At 42.7% G+C, this 18,306-nt stretch overlaps 1 protein-coding gene across 16 annotated transcripts in view; it reads left to right on the top strand.

The window, feature by feature from the left end:
- Nucleotides 1–18,306, top strand: part of LOC135199496 (anoctamin-5-like) — a 139,764-nt gene that overhangs the window by 70,218 nt on the left and 51,240 nt on the right. For all 16 annotated transcript variants that reach the window (XM_064227590.1, XM_064227600.1, XM_064227587.1 and 13 more), the window contains 3 exons: nt 10,024–10,256; nt 10,935–11,095; nt 17,225–17,457. In XM_064227590.1, coding sequence (XP_064083660.1) covers nt 10,024–10,256; nt 10,935–11,095; nt 17,225–17,457 — 627 coding nt within the window. The remainder of the gene's footprint in view (nt 1–10,023; nt 10,257–10,934; nt 11,096–17,224; nt 17,458–18,306) is intronic.

Below are 18,306 nucleotides of genomic sequence, written 5' to 3' on the forward strand. Positions count from 1 at the left end.
GTGATGTTGAGGCTATGCTTTACAGTGCCCTGTAAGAATTCCATTGTAACCCCTTAGTGGGGAAAAAGGGGACACTTCTCTATCGTGTTGGGGCATTTAAATTTAAAGGTTAAACCTAGAACATTTTTATCATCCTTTTAGAAACCTTGAACATCTTTGTCAAAGGTAAATGCTTGAAGAGGCAAAGTTAACCTTTGGTTTTGTGGTTTTAAGAAAAAGATATTTTTGTCAAAGGTTAGCCTGGAAGAGGCAAAATGAACTTTTTGTTTTGTTTTGTGGTTTTTAGAAAACCTAGCTGTCTTTGCCAATGGTTAAGCTTGAAGGCAAAGTTAACTTTTTGTTTTGTGGTTTTAGAAAACTTAGAATGTATTTGTGAAGGTTAAGCTTGGAAGAGGCAAAGTTAACCTTTTGTGTTGTGATTTTTAGAAACTTATAACGCCTTTGCCAGTGGGTAAATGTTACGAACACTGAGGTCCGCTACAGGTTCTTTATTATAATAAACAAAAAGGATTTAACACAAACAGTTGGAACTCAGGATACAAATATAGAAAGAAACTCAAACAGCTCAGAAGTTTATTTACAAACTTACTAACAAAGATAAATGCAGAATGGTTTCTCCTATTTACATAACAAAAGAAAAATCTTACAATATGTGAACTGGGGAAATAGTGCAGTAATGGAATACTTGCTGGCCAGTTTTGCAGCTGTCGAAAATCAGTGCTCGAAGCGACGGCTTCACAAAAGGAGGCAGCAAATCTTCAGACGGTTTCTTGACTTCGTACTGCAGAAAGCAATGTCTATTCTCCACACTCAAGGGCAGGTTACTCCTCAAAACCACTTGTAGGACGTTTCTTCTCCGAAGGGTTGCTTAACATCGGAATATCTCTCTGTCTCTCTCTCTCCAACTGTGGACGACTTGACTCGTTTCCGATCACACTCGAGCGTCTTCTTCCTCTCTTATCCTTCGTCTCTTCCTTCTTCTCTTATCTCTCTCTGATGATCTGATCTCTTCTACTTCCTCAGGGCATATATATATACGGCTATCTGGGGGGGCGGGGTTGAAAAGGGCAGAGCCTACCAGTGAACTTCACAGATTCCCGAGTCTACAGGAACTTTTTAGAAGGATCTCGATGAAATGTTGCTTCATAATACGTGGCGTTTCTAATGAAGCGACAGCGCATGCTGAGTTCCACAACACACCTGGGGATTCTCGAAGAATCATGAGAACAGGCGTCTCCAACACGTGCTCGAATGGCTCCTTGCTGCAGACCTTCTCAAAGAAGATACATTTTTCCTTTCCTTTAATATATAATTCCTTGCTATAAAGCAATTACCATGACAGTAAACTTGAAGGCAAAGTTAACTTATAATGCCTTTGCCAATGGTTAAACTTGAAGGCAAAGTAAACTTGTGTGCTGTGGTTTTAGAAAACCTACAATGTATTCGTGAAGGTTAAGCCTGGAAGAGGCAAAGTTAACCTTTTGTGGTGTGATTTTTTGGAACTTTGTCAAGGAACACAAGGTCCTCTGTGACGTATTGGATAGGCTAGTGCATTAGAACTAGCTCCATATCTTCTACCTTTATCGAAGTTAAACATTCATAATGTGAGCAGCAGTTGCAACTTCATTTAGTGTTAAGTCACTTTGTTGCTCTAGAATAGGATTGATGTGTCACAGTAGAAGTACAATTCGGTTTTTGCCCGATCACTACCATAAATATACAGAATGTGTTTGAAAACAGTAAAGCCCTTAATCCGCTACTAGTAGTGGGTAGTCTTTTCCTAAACCGAAAAAAGAGCAATTCTTCAGGCTTTTTTGTTTAAATCCCAGGTTTTAATATTTTTGGGAGCGTGAAGGTACAAATTTTGTATAGGAGCATACCTTTATATTTTAAAGGTATTTATTTTAAGTGACTTGTTTTATAGGGCTTTTGAACCCAGGCACAGGGATCCCTCACCGCTTGCATTTCATGCTGGCTGAATCGAAGCGGTTTTCTCCGCAAGGCTGCTCTTTGCTGCATACGTAAGATAGCCTTGCTCCCTGAATGGAATCCAACTTCTGGTGATAGTAAAATCCACCAAGGATTCCAGATCAGGTGAGAATGTTTTGGGTTTCGTACAAGAAACCTTTAGCTCGAATGGCTGAATGGCATTTTGTCTAACTGCACTACCCACGATCCTCTTCTCAATGTGGGAATCAGCTAAATTTAACAGTAGGTAAGATTCATCCCAAATAATATAAATTTTCATAATAAAATTTATTATTTGGATACTTACCTACTGTTGAAGTAGACCCACCCAGCCTCCCCACAACTTGGTGGGCTGTCAAGGAGAATTCTGACAAGAGCTAAAACATTCGAAACACACCTAGTGGAGAACAGGTAAACTAGACCGTCATCCGGGCAGCCATTCGATTTTTTTGTTTGAATGCCGACTCACCTAATCGGCAGGGAGATATAGCTAAATTTAACAGTAGGTAAGTATCCAATTAATAAATTTTATGAAAATTTATATTCTTAATCATACTAACAGTTTCTAGATGCATCATTGTTCTCTCGTTTGGGGTTGTACTTAATTCAACTTCATCTTCCTTTGTGTTGCTGACAAGGATCTATGTGCCTCATTAATTTAGCATATTACATATTTTGGAAGTTTGAGGTTCTATAACTTATAATTTTATACATTCAACTTCCCTGCCAGATATATACTTAGCTATAGACTCCGTCGTCTCCGACAGAATTTCAAATTTCGCGGCACACGCTACCGGTAGGTCAGGTGATCTACCGCCCTGCCCTGGGTGGCAGGACTAGGAACCATTCCCGTTTTCTAATCAGAATTCTTCTGTCGCCCGGACCATCAACATTGTTGTTGGTTCCTCTCGATTGGTTTTTCTTTTTTCACCTGCAATTGATCTTCTTGACCGACTTTTGGTGACGTATCTGGATTGTTGGATTGGCATACGCTTTTGTGGACTGTTTTGTGGACTTGATTTTGGAATTTTCTTTAATAATGTCTGACTCTGGAATGGTTGTGAGACGTTGTGTGAATGTAGGCTGTAAGGTGAGGTTGCCGAAAGCTTCGGTAGACCCTCACACGGTATGCAAGGGTTGCAGGGAGTATGAATGTTCTTTTACTAATACTTGTAAGGAATGTGAGAACTTGAGTGAGAACGAATGGAAAAATCTAACTAATTATTTAAAAAAGTTAGAGAGAGAAAGAGTGAGGAAGGCTTCTTATAGAAGTTTAAGTAGTTCTAGATCTGAACTAATTCCTAGCTTGGGATCTTCCCCAAGGGTAAGTATTGCTACTTCTCCTTCCATTGCAGCCCCTTCTCCTATTGCAGAACCTGTAGATCCAGCAAAAGAACTTGCGGATCTAAAAGCAGCCTTCAAGTTGATGGAAAACAAAATGGCTGCCATACAAGGTAAGGCTAGTGATTTGTCATTAGACAGTGATATGAGTGTCCCCAGTGTAGAGGAGGGGGCATCTGGTCGGCTCAGCAATGCTCCTAGGTCTAGACCTCTTCCAAGCTCACATGCCCAGAGGAGAAGGAATGTCGAAAACCGAAAGGAGGTTGTGGAGAATCCCCACCGATCAGGTGTCCCTTCGGCGGTTTCTGTGACACCCCAGACTGCCAAGGATCGCTATTGTAAAAGCGTCCTGCGTGAGTGTTTTTCGTCGTCGGGATCTTCATCTCCGAGACGTGATTGGAGAGATTCAGATCGATCTCGGCCACTCAAGAGGAGTTGGAAGGCTCCGACTATTGATTCGAGCCCAGAAAACTTCCCTGAGGAGTCTCCCTCGGGAGTGAAGAAGGCAAGAAGAGCCATTCTTTCAACCAGAGTGAGAAGGAGGCAGGAGGTGGAGGCTATGGACTCCTCCCCTCCTCCTTCCCCTCCTCCCGAAGAGGATAAAGAGGAGGCTACGAAGAGATTCATGATGGCGATGCAAGAGCAGATTTCGTCTTTTGTAGGAGTTCTGTCAAAGGAGCCTCCTAGAAGGAAAGACTCTTCCCTTCCGATCAAAAGATCCTCCAGACGTATGGAGGTATCTGCCGCCAGGATCGATACTCCTACTCGAGGTGAGGTTTCCTGTACGAACCTGGATGAACCGATCAGACGTCTGGCACCGGCCAGGAGTGAGGAGTCACCAAGAGGCAGGAGCCAAGAGCCAGGAGTGGAGGAGTCAACAAGGAGGCAGGAGCCCAAGAGCCAGGAGGCAAAGGCAGGAGTCAGGAGGCAGGAGTCAGGAGCCAGGAGGCAGGAGTCAGGAGGCAAGAGTCAAGAGCCAGGAGGCAGGAGTTGGAGACTCGTTCCTGGAGGTTATGACTCTTCTCCAAATAGGAGCTCCTCTCCTTCAGAGCATAGGAGGTCTTGGAAGGACTCTCCCTCCAAACGTGAACTTTCTCCTTCGTCTGATCGAGGATTAGACGAGTTGTCTGATGACGAATCTCCTGCTAATGAGGGACTATCGAGTTATAAAGTCTTAGCCTCATTATTGCTTCAAGAATTTGGAGATTCTCTTAGTCCGGCGGCTCCTCCTTCTCCTCGTTCTCTCTTTTCGAGCTCGGCTACGGCAAAATCTTCGGCCTTTTTGAAAATGAAGCCTGCTATATCGATGAAGAAGGCACTCCATTCTTTAGATTCTTGGATGGACAAGAAGAAGGAGTTAGGAAAGACGGTATTCTGCATGCCTCCTTCCAAACTACATGGAAAGAGAGGTATTTGGTATGGGACAGGAGAGACTATGGGTCTTTCTCTACCTGCCTCTGCAGATGCGGACTTTTCCAATTTAGTGGAGGCCTCTAGACGTCACTCCTTAGGATCGGTCAGAGTGACGTGGAGCACTTCAGAGTTGAACCACTTTCTAAAGGGACTTTTTGTCACTTTAGAGGTGTTCAACTTTCTGGATTGGTCACTCGGAGTTCTGGCCAACAAATCTAAAGATCCGGAGTTTCTTAAAAACCCAGAGATTCTCCATAGCGTCCTGTCTTGCATGGACAAGGCAGTACAGGACGGTTCGGGTGAAGTGGCTTCCCTTTTTGGTGCTGGTCTCCTGAAAAAGAGATCAGTATATGGATCCCTATTATCGAAAGGGGTTTCTCCGAGCCAGAGGACTGCTTTATTGTTCGCCCCTCTATCGGATCATCTGTTTCCTTCTCAGTTAGTGAAGGATATATCTCGCTCGCTAACTGAGAAGGCGACACAAGACCTACTAACACAAACGTCCAAGAAAGGACGCCTGTAGTGTCGGCGATTAAGAAGGACTCTCGTCCTCCTCAGCAGCCCTTTCGTGGAGGTACAGCGGCTCGTCCCCTGCCAGAAAGAAGAGCTCTGATAAGAGAGGAAGGTCTTCCTTTAGGCCCTTCAAGAAATCCAAGTGACTTGTTGCTCCTTCAAGCACCAGTGGGCGCCAGACTCCTGAACTTTGCAGGAGTATGGGTCAGTGTCGGTCCTAAAGAAGGGATATGTAATCCCCTTCGACAACAGCCCTCCCCTAACATCTACGCCTCGGGAACTGTCAGCGAGGTACAGAGACCCGGTAATGAGAAAGACTCTCCTTCAAATGGTGGAACAAATGTGGGAAAAAGAGGCCATCGTACTTGTGCAGGATCCACACTCCCCGGGATTTTACAATCGCCTTTTTCTAGTACCAAAGGCATCGGGGGGGTGGAGACCAGTTCTGGACGTAAGCGCTCTGAATCGCTTTGTTCAGAAAAAGAAGTTTCGCATGGAAACGTCCGCCTCAGTAATGTCGGCTCTTCGTCCAGGAGATTGGATGGTCTCTCTGGACTTGCAAGACGCATATTTCCACGTTCCCATTCACCATTTGTCAAAGAAATATCTTCGTTTTGTAATAGGAGACAAGATCTTTCAGTTCAGGGCTCTGTGCTTCGGTCTGTCTACAGCTCCGCAAGTATTCACCAACCTGATGGCGAATGTGGCAAGATGGCTTCACCTAGAGGGAATAAACATCTCCCTCTACTTGGACGACTGGCTGATCAGGGCCAAGTCGGAGATTCAGTGCTTGGAGGACTTATCAGTAACAAGGAACATGATAGATTCGCTGGGATTGCTCGTCAACCTCGAGAAGTCACAGCTGATTCCCAGCCAGAACTTGGTCTATCTGGGGATTCAGATGGATTCTCGGGGTTTTCGAGTATATCCTTCGCGAGAAAGAATCACTCGAGGTTTGTCGAGAATCTCGAGCTTCTTAGAGAGAAAGAACAGTTCAGCGAGAGATTACCTGAGCCTTTTAGGGACCCTGTCCTCACTAGAAAAGTTCTTCTCTCTGGGGAGACTTCACCTTCGCCCTCTTCAGTTTTTCCTCAAAGAGGTGTGGAGTTGGAAGACGGGACAACTCTCGGACATCTTCCAACTTCCACAAGAGGTAAGAGATCATTTGAAGTGGTGGATCCCTCCTCTTCAAAAGAACGAGGGCGTATCGCTTGCCCTGCAGAACCCAGACCAAGTGTTATATACCGACGCTTCGGAGTCGGGATGGGGAGCGACGCTAGGAGCAAGGGAGGTGTCAGGCACCTGGACAAAGGAACAGGTGTCCTGGCACATCAATTGCAAGGAACTAGTGGCCATACACCTAGCCTTAAAGTTCTTCGAAGAGATAGTCAGAGGCGGGGTGATACAGATAAACTCGGACAACACCACGGCTCTGGCTTACATACGCAAGCAAGGAGGCACGCACTCTTTCTCCCTCTATCAGTTAACAAGACACCTGTTAACCTGGACGGAAGAAAGAGGCATAACTCTCCTCACAAGGTTTGTTCAAGGGATCAAGAATGTGAGAGCGGACAGACTGAGCAGGAGGAATCAGGTCCTTCCCACAGAATGGACTCTACACGAAGAAGTGTGTCGAAGTCTTTGGTCCCTGTGGGGGAGGCCTCACATAGACCTGTTTGCGACGTTCCTCTCCAAAAGAATAGAGATATTTTGCTCTCTAGTGGAAGATCCGAGAGCCTTCGCAATAGACGCGTTTCTACTGGATTGGTCGGGTGTGGACGCATACGCCTTTCCCCCGTTCAAGATCCTGGGGGAAGTGCTCAGGAAGTTCGTAGCTTCGAAGAGCACGAAGTTGACGCTAATAGCCCCATTTTGGCCAGCCCAGGAATGGTTCACGGAGGTACTGGAGTGGATAGTGGACTTCCCCAGATCGCTTCCAAACAGACCAGATCTACTCAGACAACCCCACTTCGAGAGGTTTCATCACAACCTCCCAGGTCTCGCTCTGACTGCCTTTCGACTATCGAAAGACTTGTCAGAGCGAGGGGCTTTTCTCGCAAGGCTGCGGGCTCTATCGCTAGAGCCCGCAGAGTTGTCAGAGCGAGGGGCTTTTCTCGCAAGGCTGCGGGCTCTATCGCTAGAGCCCGCAGAGCTTCGACGAGAAGAGTATACCAATCAAAGTGGGAAGTCTTTAGGAGGTGGTGTAAGGGTCAGAAGCTGTCCTCCTCCAGTACCTCTATAGTGAATATTGCCGATTTCCTCCTCTTTCTGAGAGAGGAATCACACCTATCTGTCTCAACAATAAAGGGATACAGAAGCATGCTGTCTTCAGTATTTAGGAATCGAGGCCTAGACATTGCAAGCAACAAAGATCTACACGATCTAATTAGATCTTTTGAGACTTCAAAGGCAGCTACTCCTAGAACACCTAGTTGGAATCTAGACGTGGTCCTGAAATTCCTTTCATCGGATAAATTCGAGCCTTTACATCTGGCTTCCTTCCGCGATGTCACTAGGAAATGCTTGTTCCTGGTGGCTCTCGCTACAGCCAAGAGGACGAGCGAATTGCACGCTCTGGATTCCACGGTGGGGTTCAAAGGAGATGCTGCCATCTGTTCTTTCCAGACAATGTTTCTGGCAAAGAACGAAAACCCGTCAAAACCGTGGCCCAGAAGTTTTGAGGTAAAAGGCCTATCTAACCTAGTAGGCAGAGAGATAGAGAGGTCTCTCTGTCCAGTGAGAGCTCTGAAATATTATTTAGAGAGGAAGAGACAGATGGGAGCTTGTCAACAAGGTCTTTGGTGTGCGGTGAAGAACCCCAAAAGACTCATGTCCAAGAACGCCTTAGCTTTCTTTGTGAGAAGCGTTATTACGGACGCTCACAAGAACTGCTCGGAGGAATCCTTCGGTCTTCTAAAAGTCAAGACCCATGAAGTGAGGGCAGTAGCAACGTCTTTGGCGTTCCAAAAGAATATGTCTCTAAAAATATCATTGAGACTACATATTGGAGGTGCAATTCAGTGTTTGCATCTCATTATCTGAAGGATGTGAGAGTGACCTATGAGAAGTGCTTCTCGCTAGGTCCTTTTGTATCAGCAGATACAGTGCTGGGTCTTGGAGCAAAGACTGATCCTTAATTTTGTGTTTTTATCGTACATAAACCCTCTTGTCAGATATGTGCTTGGTTTTCTATTAGCAAGCTCACTAATGTCGCACGGGAGCATAGTGTCATTGCTGGTAGGGGATCAAGGGTATGTATGGCTAGTAGGGGAGTACAAAATTTTTTTTTTTTGTATATTTTGTAATGAAAGTGTATTTATGTTTCGAGTTTTTGGTTGTTTGTAAGGAGTTCGGGGATAACTCCTTACAATCTTAGAACTAACATGGATGTTAGGATCAGGTGATCGGGATCGGGTTTGTGCTCCTTGAACAAGGTGTATTGTCATGTTAGTGGAATAGCACCCAATGACAAAGGCCTTTAGGCTCTGCCGAGTAAGTGGATAAGACCCCATTGGCAGACCCACAAGAACTCTTAGCCATAGATCAATATCTCGCTGAGGCTCTTGAGGCTAAGCAGACTCCAAGGCAGTAGCCGCGAAGTCTTCAGCCTAATAAGGTAGGAACCAAGGTTTATTAATACCTACAACATATGTTGTTTACCTGTCTATTTCAGTAGTTAGCTGTCTCTTACCCACCACCAATGGGTGCTAATCAGCTAAGTATATATCTGGCAGGGAAGTTGAATGTATAAAAATGATATTGTCATGTTACAATAAAGTTTTATACATACTTACCTGACAGATATATACTTAGCTATAGACTCCGTCGTCTCCGACAGAATTTCAAATTTCGCGGCACACGCTACCGGTAGGTCAGGTGATCTACCGCCCTGCCCTGGGTGGCAGGACTAGGAACCATTCCCGTTTTCTAATCAGAATTCTTCTCTTCCACCTGTCTCCTGCGGGGAGGCTGGGTGGGCCATTAATCGTATATATCTGTCAGGTAAGTATGTATAAAACTTTATTGTAACATGACAATATCATGTTATTTCATAACTTTGCAATATGCAAAATAAAAAATCTTCTACCGTTTATATTGATGAAAGTTGAAAACGTCAGTTAACTACGTAAAGTAGACCTGTAGTCTCGGCTTTCGTTATCTGATATGTACATGTTAAATAACTTACTGAATGAATTAAATATATAGAACATTAAAGTACTCACAAAATAAAATTTGGAGATATAAATAAAGGCATTAAATACAGGGTATATTTAAAATAAATATGCTAAAGCTTATTAAGAAAGACAGAATATATGTAAGGGCATTGTTTTGTTTGCATCCAGTCAGCTGGTGTGTCTGGCTTGTATGACTAAAATTCTCATTGTTAAAACAAAAATAACCTAGGCTCATTTATTCCTAAGACGTTTTGTGTAAGGGTTATTTCAGGTTAGTTGATGCTGTCATCATTAGGGCTTGGCATTTCAACTACCTGTATGACAAAAAATCCCATTTGTATTCATTGTAGATTGTTATCAGCTTTTCTATAAATAACTGATAATTGCTTTGCAATTTATTTGAACCTTTGTGTTGCCCTACAATACTTTAGAAGTTGGTTCCATGTTCAATGTTGCTAGAATGAATTTTTTCAAAACTCTGTCTTCTATTTTAAGATGTCAAGATGACCAGAGTCACCCCAGGATTATTTGACATGACAATACTTGCTTAAATAAATTTCCAAACATAAATTTTCAATTAATTAAAGAAATCAATCTTATTTCTAATCACTAGGGTGACCTACATGTTGATGGGAATGAGCGTGCTTTGTTGTACAAGGAGTGGGCAGCTTTACGTAATTTCTACAAGTATCAGCCTCTCGATTACGTGAAAGAGTATTTCGGAGTGAAGATTAGTCTGTACTTTGCATGGCTAGGTTTCTACACATACATGCTCATTCCAGCATCAGTTGTTGGGCTGTTGTGTTTCATTTACGCAGTTTCTACAATAAATGATCACCAACCAAGGTAGGCCATGTGTGTGGAATCAAAGATTTTGCTTGGGTTATCTTTATTACAGTTTTACAGTATGGAAAAGTTTGTACTATAAATAGTTTTGTATTGTTGTTTATATATTTTCAGCTCAGTCTTTTTACAACATGCAACTTGAACTTAGGAATGACATATGGAAAACAAAAAACAAAAATTTCAAAGAAAATGTGTAAAGTTATGTATAAATAAAGATATAAGTAACATATGCTCATAGAAAATGTATAATTGTTCAGTGAATAATTTTTGAAGTTGGAAAATGAGAAATTGCATAGATAAGGAAGCCAGTGTGCACATTGTGTGGTTGCTCTGTAGACAGAGCCACTTGTGGAGGCTTTGGTTGCTTCTCCAAATTGAAATTATCACAAACCAAGCTCAAAGCCTCATGAAATGACAAATCTTAAATGGGATGGCTGTATTCCTGGCAGTCCTCAACATGAGTTTTATCCCCTTTTCTTATCACAGTAAATATTAGCCTTGTAAATTCTGGGAAACTGTTTTATGAAAATAAATCTATTAAGATTTTTATTATTTGTATTTTTGTTATTCAAGTTATTGACCTTATTAGGCCAAGTTATGTCTTTTCAAGTTGATGTTTTTAATAATTACTCCCCAAGATTTATAGCAATGTTCCTGACACTTTCTTTCATTTTTCAGCAATGACATTTGTAATAAACAACTGAACATCACCATGTGCCCACTGTGTGATCATTTCTGCGATTATTGGAGTCTTGAAGAGACTTGTTTTCACGCCAAATTTACTTATCTAGTCGACAATCCTTCGACCATATTTTTCACTGCGTTTATGTCTCTTTGGGGTGAGTTTAATACGAGCCCATTTGATTGTATGTGGTTCTGTTTGATTACATGATTTACCTGTGTGTTTAATACAGAATTATGGTTATACTGTGTTTGATACGTGGTAAAGAATTGTTGCTATCCAGAAATAGACAGGACAAGCTCCTTTGGCCGAAAAGATTCAGGTGGTTTTATCTGCACTCTGTGAGTGCTTTGAAGGTAATCCACAGGAAAAACAAAACAACAAAAGTATATAAGGTAATCCCTTGAAGATGTAACTTCAAAGGTGCGGATTTTCTGAATTATCGTTATGGGGAATATATCCTTTGGCAGAGTGGTGGTAAATCAGATGGTATCATTTAGCAAATCTAGAGTTGCACTTTGCATTTTCCCAGTGAAAAATTAACTATATATACCATTAAGCTACCACAATTGGGATGTACCTTAGTAATATTGATAATGAATAAATTCAACACTGGGTGCTCTCAGAGGATGTTGTTAAGATTGCAAGTTTTTTTCATATTTTTATTATGTATATATAATTACATGTGCACTAGTTTGTCTTTGGATGAGTGGATTTTGCGCTCGGCTACCAATACGGTGGTCCGAAATTCAGTCCTCGGTTCGGCCAACGCGGAACCAGAGGAATTTATTTCTGGTGATAAAAATAAATTTTTATGCATTCAACTTACCTGTCAGATATATACTTAGCTATAGACTCCATCGTCCCCGATAGAAATTCGAATTTCGCGGCACACACTACAGGTAGGTCAGGTGATCTACCGCCCCGCCGCTGGGTGGCGGGAATAGGAACCATTCCCGTTTTCTAAGAACAGATTTTCTCTATTGGCCAGGACATCAACATTGTTGTTGTTCCTTCTGATTTGATTTTCGTGTTTTTTCATCGCTATTGATCTTCTAAGCCGGTTGTTTTGGTGACGTATTGGATCTTTGGTTGGGCATACTCTTTCGTGGACTGTTATTTGGACTTGGTTTTTGGAATTTTCTCATAATGTCAGATTCTAGCTTTGCGGTTAGAAAACAGTGTGTAAATGAGGGATGCATGGTGAGGCTACCGAAAGCTTCGGTAGATCCTCACACAGTTTGTAAGGGGTGTAGAATGAATGAATGCTCTATATCTAACACCTGTGATGAATGTGTAGGTTTGAATGAGGAAGAATGGAGGAGTTTAAATTCCTATTTAAGGAAATTGGATATGGATAGGGCTAGGAAGGCTTCCTCCAGAAGCGTAAGTAGGTCTCGTTCTAACGAGTCAATTAAATTAACACCTAACCCAAAACTTGTATCATCTTCCTCTTGTACAACTAAGACTGCAAATCCAGCAACGGAAATTGCAGATCTTAAAGCTGCACTGCAAAGGATGGAACGTCAAATGCTAACTATACAAGGTAAGCGCAGTGATAGTGATGTAAGTGTCCCTAGTGCAGTGGAGGGTGCGTCTGATCGGCTTCATCTCGCTCCCAGGCCTAGACCTCTTCCAAGCTCACAGGCCCAGAGGAGAAGGAATGTCAAAAGCCTTACGGAGGTTATGGAGAATCCCCACCGATCAGGCGTCCCCTCGGCAGATTCTGTGACGACCCGAACTGCCAAGGATCACTATAGAAGAAGCATCCTAAAACAGTTTTTTTCGTCTTCAGATTCTTCACCTAACGTAAGGGGCTGGAGTTCGGATGAACTGTCACGCCCCTTAAAGAGGAGTTGGAAGGCTCCAACGTTGAATTCAAGCCCTGAGCTTACCTCTTTCGGATCAATTGTTTCCTTCACAATTAGTGAAGGATATATCACATTCTTTGACGGAGAAGGCCACGCAAGATCTCTTGGCCCAATTTGCAAAGAAATCAAGGACCTCTGTTCCTGTAAAGAGAGAGACTCGTACACCTCAACAGCCCTTTCGAGGGAGCTCCTCTTCCAAACCCTCCTTTAAGAAGAGAGGAATACAGAAGAGAGGTAGGTCTTCATTCAGACCTATCAAGAAAGCAAAATGAGACTCCAGTCCTTCAAGCACCAGTAGGGGCCAGACTTCGAAAATTTTCCGAAGAATGGACTCTTGAGAGAAGCAGAAAGATGGTCCCTTTCAGTAGTAACGAAGGGATATCTTATCCCCTTTCGAGACAGTCCTCCCTTAACAACGATCCCAAGGGAACTGTCAGCCAAATACAGGGACCCTGCCAAGAAAGAAGCATTATTGCAACTGGTAGAACAGATGTTGCAAAAGGAGGCTATCTAATTGGTTCGGGATCCGCATTCCCGAGGATTCTACAACAGTCTTTTTCTGGTTCCGAAATCCTCGGGAGGGTGGAGACCGGTCCTGGATGTGAGCGCATTGAACCGATTTGTAGAGAACACAAAGTTCTCTATGGAAACATCGAAATCGGTTCTTGCGGCTCTTCGTCCAGGAGATTGGATGGTCTCCTTAGATCTACAGGATGCTTACTTTCATGTTCCCCTGCATCCATCATCGAAGAAATATCTTCGATTCATGATGCAGGGCAAAGTATTCCAATTCAGAGCCCTGTGCTTCAGCCTGTCTACGGCTCCTCAAGTGTTCACGAGACTAATGACGAATGTTGTGAGATGGCTACATCTAGGAGGGATAAATATATCCCTTTACCTAGACGATTGGCTAATAAGAGCAAAATCGGAACTTAAGGACTTGGAGAAGACTTTAGAGTTGACAAAATCTTAGGGACTACTCGTGAACCTCGAGAAATCACAATTGATCCCCAGACAGAACATAGTCTATCTGGAGATACAAATGGATTCTCGGGGGTTTTCGGGTTTTTCCATCGCAAGAGAGAATTGCTCAAGGCTTAGAAAAAATCTCGAACTTCTTAGGGAAGGAACGGACCTCGGCGAGGGAATGGCTCAGTCTGCTGGGCACCCTTTCCTCGTTAGAGCAGTTCATTTCCCTAGGGAGATTAAATCTCAGACCTCTGCAGTTTTATCTCAGACAAATGTGGAGTCAAAAGACAGGAGAGCTGTCAGACTTTTTTCCCATTCAACAGGGGATAAAGTCAAACCTGAAGTGGTGGTTAACCCCATTAATAAAGAATGAAGGAGTGTCCCTCTTGATTCGGAACCCTCACCTAGTGTTGTTTTCCGATGCCTCGGAAACAGGTTTTTTTTTTTTGGTTGGGGAGCAACACTGGGTCCAAAGGAAGTGGCAGGTACCTGGACCAAGGAACAGGCTACACTGCACATCAATGCGAAGGAACTCCTGGCCATTCATCTAGCCCTGGAATACTTCGAAGCGGAAGTCAGGGGAGTGGTAGTTCAAGTCAATTCCGACAATACCACAGCTCTGGCTTACATCCGGAATCAAGGGAGCACTCACTCTTTCTCACTGTACGAAATAGCGAGAGATCTATTGACCTGGACAGAGGAACGGGGCATAATACTGCGGACAAGGTTTGTTCAGGGTGTAAAAAACCTAAGGGCAGACAGGTTGAGCAGAAAGGACCAAGTACTCCCGACAGAGTGGATGCTCCACTCAGAAGTCTGCAGACAACTGTGGTCCCTCTGGGGAAGACCTCAGATCGACCTGTTTGCCACATTCCTCTCCAGGAAGATAGACAACTTCTGCTCTCTAGAAGAAGATCCCAGAGCCACGGCGATCGATGCTTTCCTCATGGACTGGTCAGGCATAGACGCCTACGCCTTTCCCCCATTCAAATTGCTGGGGGAAGTACTAAGAAAGTTTGTGGCATCGACGGGAACAAGATTAACTGTAATTGCTCCCTTCTGGCCTTCCCGAAACTGGTTCACAGAGGTACTGGAATGGACGGTGGACTTCCCCAGATCTCTACCAAAAAGGACAGATCTGCTCAGACAACCCCACTTCGAGAGGTTCCACAAAAACATCGTCTCTCCCTGACTGCCTTTCGACTATCGAAAGACTGGTCAGAGCGAGAGGCTTTTCGAAGAAAGTTGCAACTGCAATTGCTAGAGCCCGCAGAGCCTCTACCTTGCGGGTCTACCAATCGAAGTGGGAAGTTTTTTGTAGATGGTGTAGGTCGAAGAAGCTGTCCTCTTCCAATACCTCTGTGACCGAAATCGCTGATTTTCTCCTCTTCTTAAGAGAAAGAGTCGAAGTTGGCTGTATCCACTATCAAGGGATATAAGAGCATGCTCTCAGCTGTTTTTAGAAACAGGGGCCTTAATTTGGAAAATAATAAAGATCTTCATGATCTCATCAGGTCTTTCGAGACTTCTAAAGTGAGATCTTCTATTCCCCCGAGTTGGAACCTTGATGTAGTCCTAAAATTCTTGATTTCGGACAGGTTCGAACCTCCAGATAAAATCTCATTCAGAGATCTTATGAGTAAATGTATATTCCTGTTGGCCCTCGCAACTGCTAAGAGGATCAGTGAATTACATGCTTTGGACTCTCGGGTGGGTTTTAAAAAAGACTCGGCTGTGATTTCTTTCCAGGATCTATTCCTAGCGAAGAATGAGAACCCTTCTAAACCTTGGCCTAGAAGTTTTGAAGTCAAGGGACTCTCTTCCCTAGTAGGTAGAGAGTTGGATCGGTCTCTTTGCCCAGTCAGGACCTTGAAGTTTTATCTAAAAAAGAAGACACAGCTTCAGGGATGTCGACAAAGTCTCTGGTGTTCAGTGAGAAACCCCAGAAGACCTATGTCAAAAAACGCACTGGCGTTCTTTGTCAGAAATGTGATAACCGAAGCTCACAGGGATTGCCAAGAGAACTCTTTAAAGCTGCTTAGAGTAAAAGCTCACGAAGTCCGGGCTGTGGCAACTTCCCATTCTTTCACTAAGAATATGTCAATGAGAAACATTTTAGCAGCAACTTATTGGAGATGCAATTCAGTATTTGCATCCCACTATTTAAAGGATGTTAGAGTAACATACGAAAAATGTTTTTCTCTTGGACCGTATGTATCAGCGGATACTATGCTGGGACATGGAGCAGATGCTGATCCTTAATTTCGTTTTTGTGTTTAATGATTATTTGTAATAATATTGTTGTCGAGTTGTGGGTTGCTTGAAAGGATGTTTGGGGATGACTCCTTTCAATCGTAGTACTAACCCCACTTAGGATCAGGTGATCGGGATTAGTGTCGTGCTCTATGATCATGCCAATAGGCAAGGTGTTTTGTCATGTAAGTGGATAGGACCCCATTGGCAAAGATCCTAAGGTTCAGTCGCGTAAGTGGGTAAGACCCCTTTGACAGACCATCAAGAACTCTTAGCATGAGGTCACTACCTCGCTGAGGCTCTTGAAGCGATACAGGCTCCTAGGCAGTAGCCATAAAGTCTTTCGCTAACACAGGTAGGAACCAAGGTTTTTTTTTTTTTTATTACCTACAACATATGTTGTTTCCTGTCTATTCAGTAAATTAGCTGTTTCTTACCCTCCGCCAAAGGTGCCAATCAGCTAAGTATATATCTGACAGGTAAGTTGAATGCATAAAAATGTTATTTTCATGATACAATAAAGTTTTATGCATACTTACCTGGCAGATATATACGATTAATGGCCCACCCAGCCTCCCCTCAGGAGACAGATGGAAGAGAAAATCTGTTCTTAGAAAACGGGAATGGTTCCTATTCCCGCCACCCAGCGGCGGGGCGGTAGATCACCTGACCTACCTGTAGAGTGTGCCGCGAAATTAGAATTTCTATCGGGGACGACGGAATCTATAGCTAAGTATATATCTGCCAGGTAAGTATGCATAAAACTTTATTGTATCATGACAATAACATTTCTCGATACAATGTGGTTCGGATCTCACAATAAGCTGTAGGTCCAGTTGCTAGATAACCAATTGGTTCCTAGCCATGTAATAATATCTAATCCTTTGGGCCAGCCCTAGGAGAGCTGTTAATCAGCTCAGTAGTCTGGTCAAACTGAGATATACCTTACTTAACTTACATGTGTACAGGTTGTGTAAAATTGCAGTTTACACAAGTAAAGGAATAACTAGTTGATTCTGTGTTTTATAATAATAATTACGTAGGAGTAAGAAAATGAAGGAGCTGGATATTGTCCTTTTGGTATAAAGCCTGATTCATCTCCTACTAGGCTTAGTAAACCATTAAGTTTTTAGCTTTTAATAGGTACTACATGAAATGATTTAAAAATTAATTGAGCATTTTTCTTCTCGTAGCCGCCCTCTTCCTTGAAATGTGGAAGAGATATTCGGCTGAAATCACGCACCGCTGGGACCTGACGGGCTTTGACATTCAAGAAGAGCACCCTCGGCCACAGTACTTAGCAAGGTTAAGGCACATTAAAAAGAAGACCGTAAATATTGTTACGAAAACTTTAGAACCTCGGCCGCCCTTTTGGAGAATGAGATTTCCAGGGGTCATGATTAGTTTGTCAACGGTATTTTTGTTGGTAAGTTCTCTAGTTTTGTAATCTAATTTTTTTATTCATATCACAGATATGTATAGGTAGCATAATAAGGTGATGTGAACATGTAGGTGAAAATAACAAAATTAAACTCCTTTCCAGGTAGCTCTTTCTGGCTATGAAGGTGGCCATGATTGTTTCATGGAACTTTCATGGAACTAAGGAAATTAAATTTAATAGCACTTTATCTGGTTTGATTTGTTAGCTCATCAAATACAATACTCTACTTTTAGTAGTCTCTGTCATCCCTGTATAGATGATCAGCCCCATGTGAGTTAAGAATTTTAAGTCAGTACTAGTCACACTAAACTCATCACCATTTATCTCAACACTCGTAAAATTTTGCGTAGTATCCAGCAGCGCATTATCACAGTCTAATAGCTTTGAAGTCTATTTTCGAACCACAAGCTCATTTTAGAATTGCTGTACTTTTGAGTATGTAAATTGTTATGAACATGTAGAGGTATTGTTCATAGCTCAGTATACAAGGAAGCCCAGTTTTTAAGTATTGTACATTGATGTCTTATTTAATTACTGAAAGTGAAAATCTCAAAGAGGGAAGTATTAAGGGAAGGGAAATATTCTAAAAATTGAGGAAAAAGGAATAAGACATATCAAGTTGAGATGTTTATAGAAAATCTAGCATACAAACAGCAACACTCCAACATTATTTTTAAGTTATAGGGTTGGTTACTGATAGAATTACAGTAGTCAACAAGTAACAAGAGTGAAGCAATTGAATAGTTTAGCCTAGAAACAAAAGTTGATGAAATGGCTACCAAGTGAACAGACTTGGTAATATCTGTGTAAATTTTTATATAGATTTTTTAAATA

The sequence above is a fragment of the Macrobrachium nipponense genome, chromosome 25, assembly GCF_015104395.2.
Source record: "Macrobrachium nipponense isolate FS-2020 chromosome 25, ASM1510439v2, whole genome shotgun sequence".
Lineage (NCBI taxonomy): Eukaryota > Metazoa > Arthropoda > Malacostraca > Decapoda > Palaemonidae > Macrobrachium > Macrobrachium nipponense.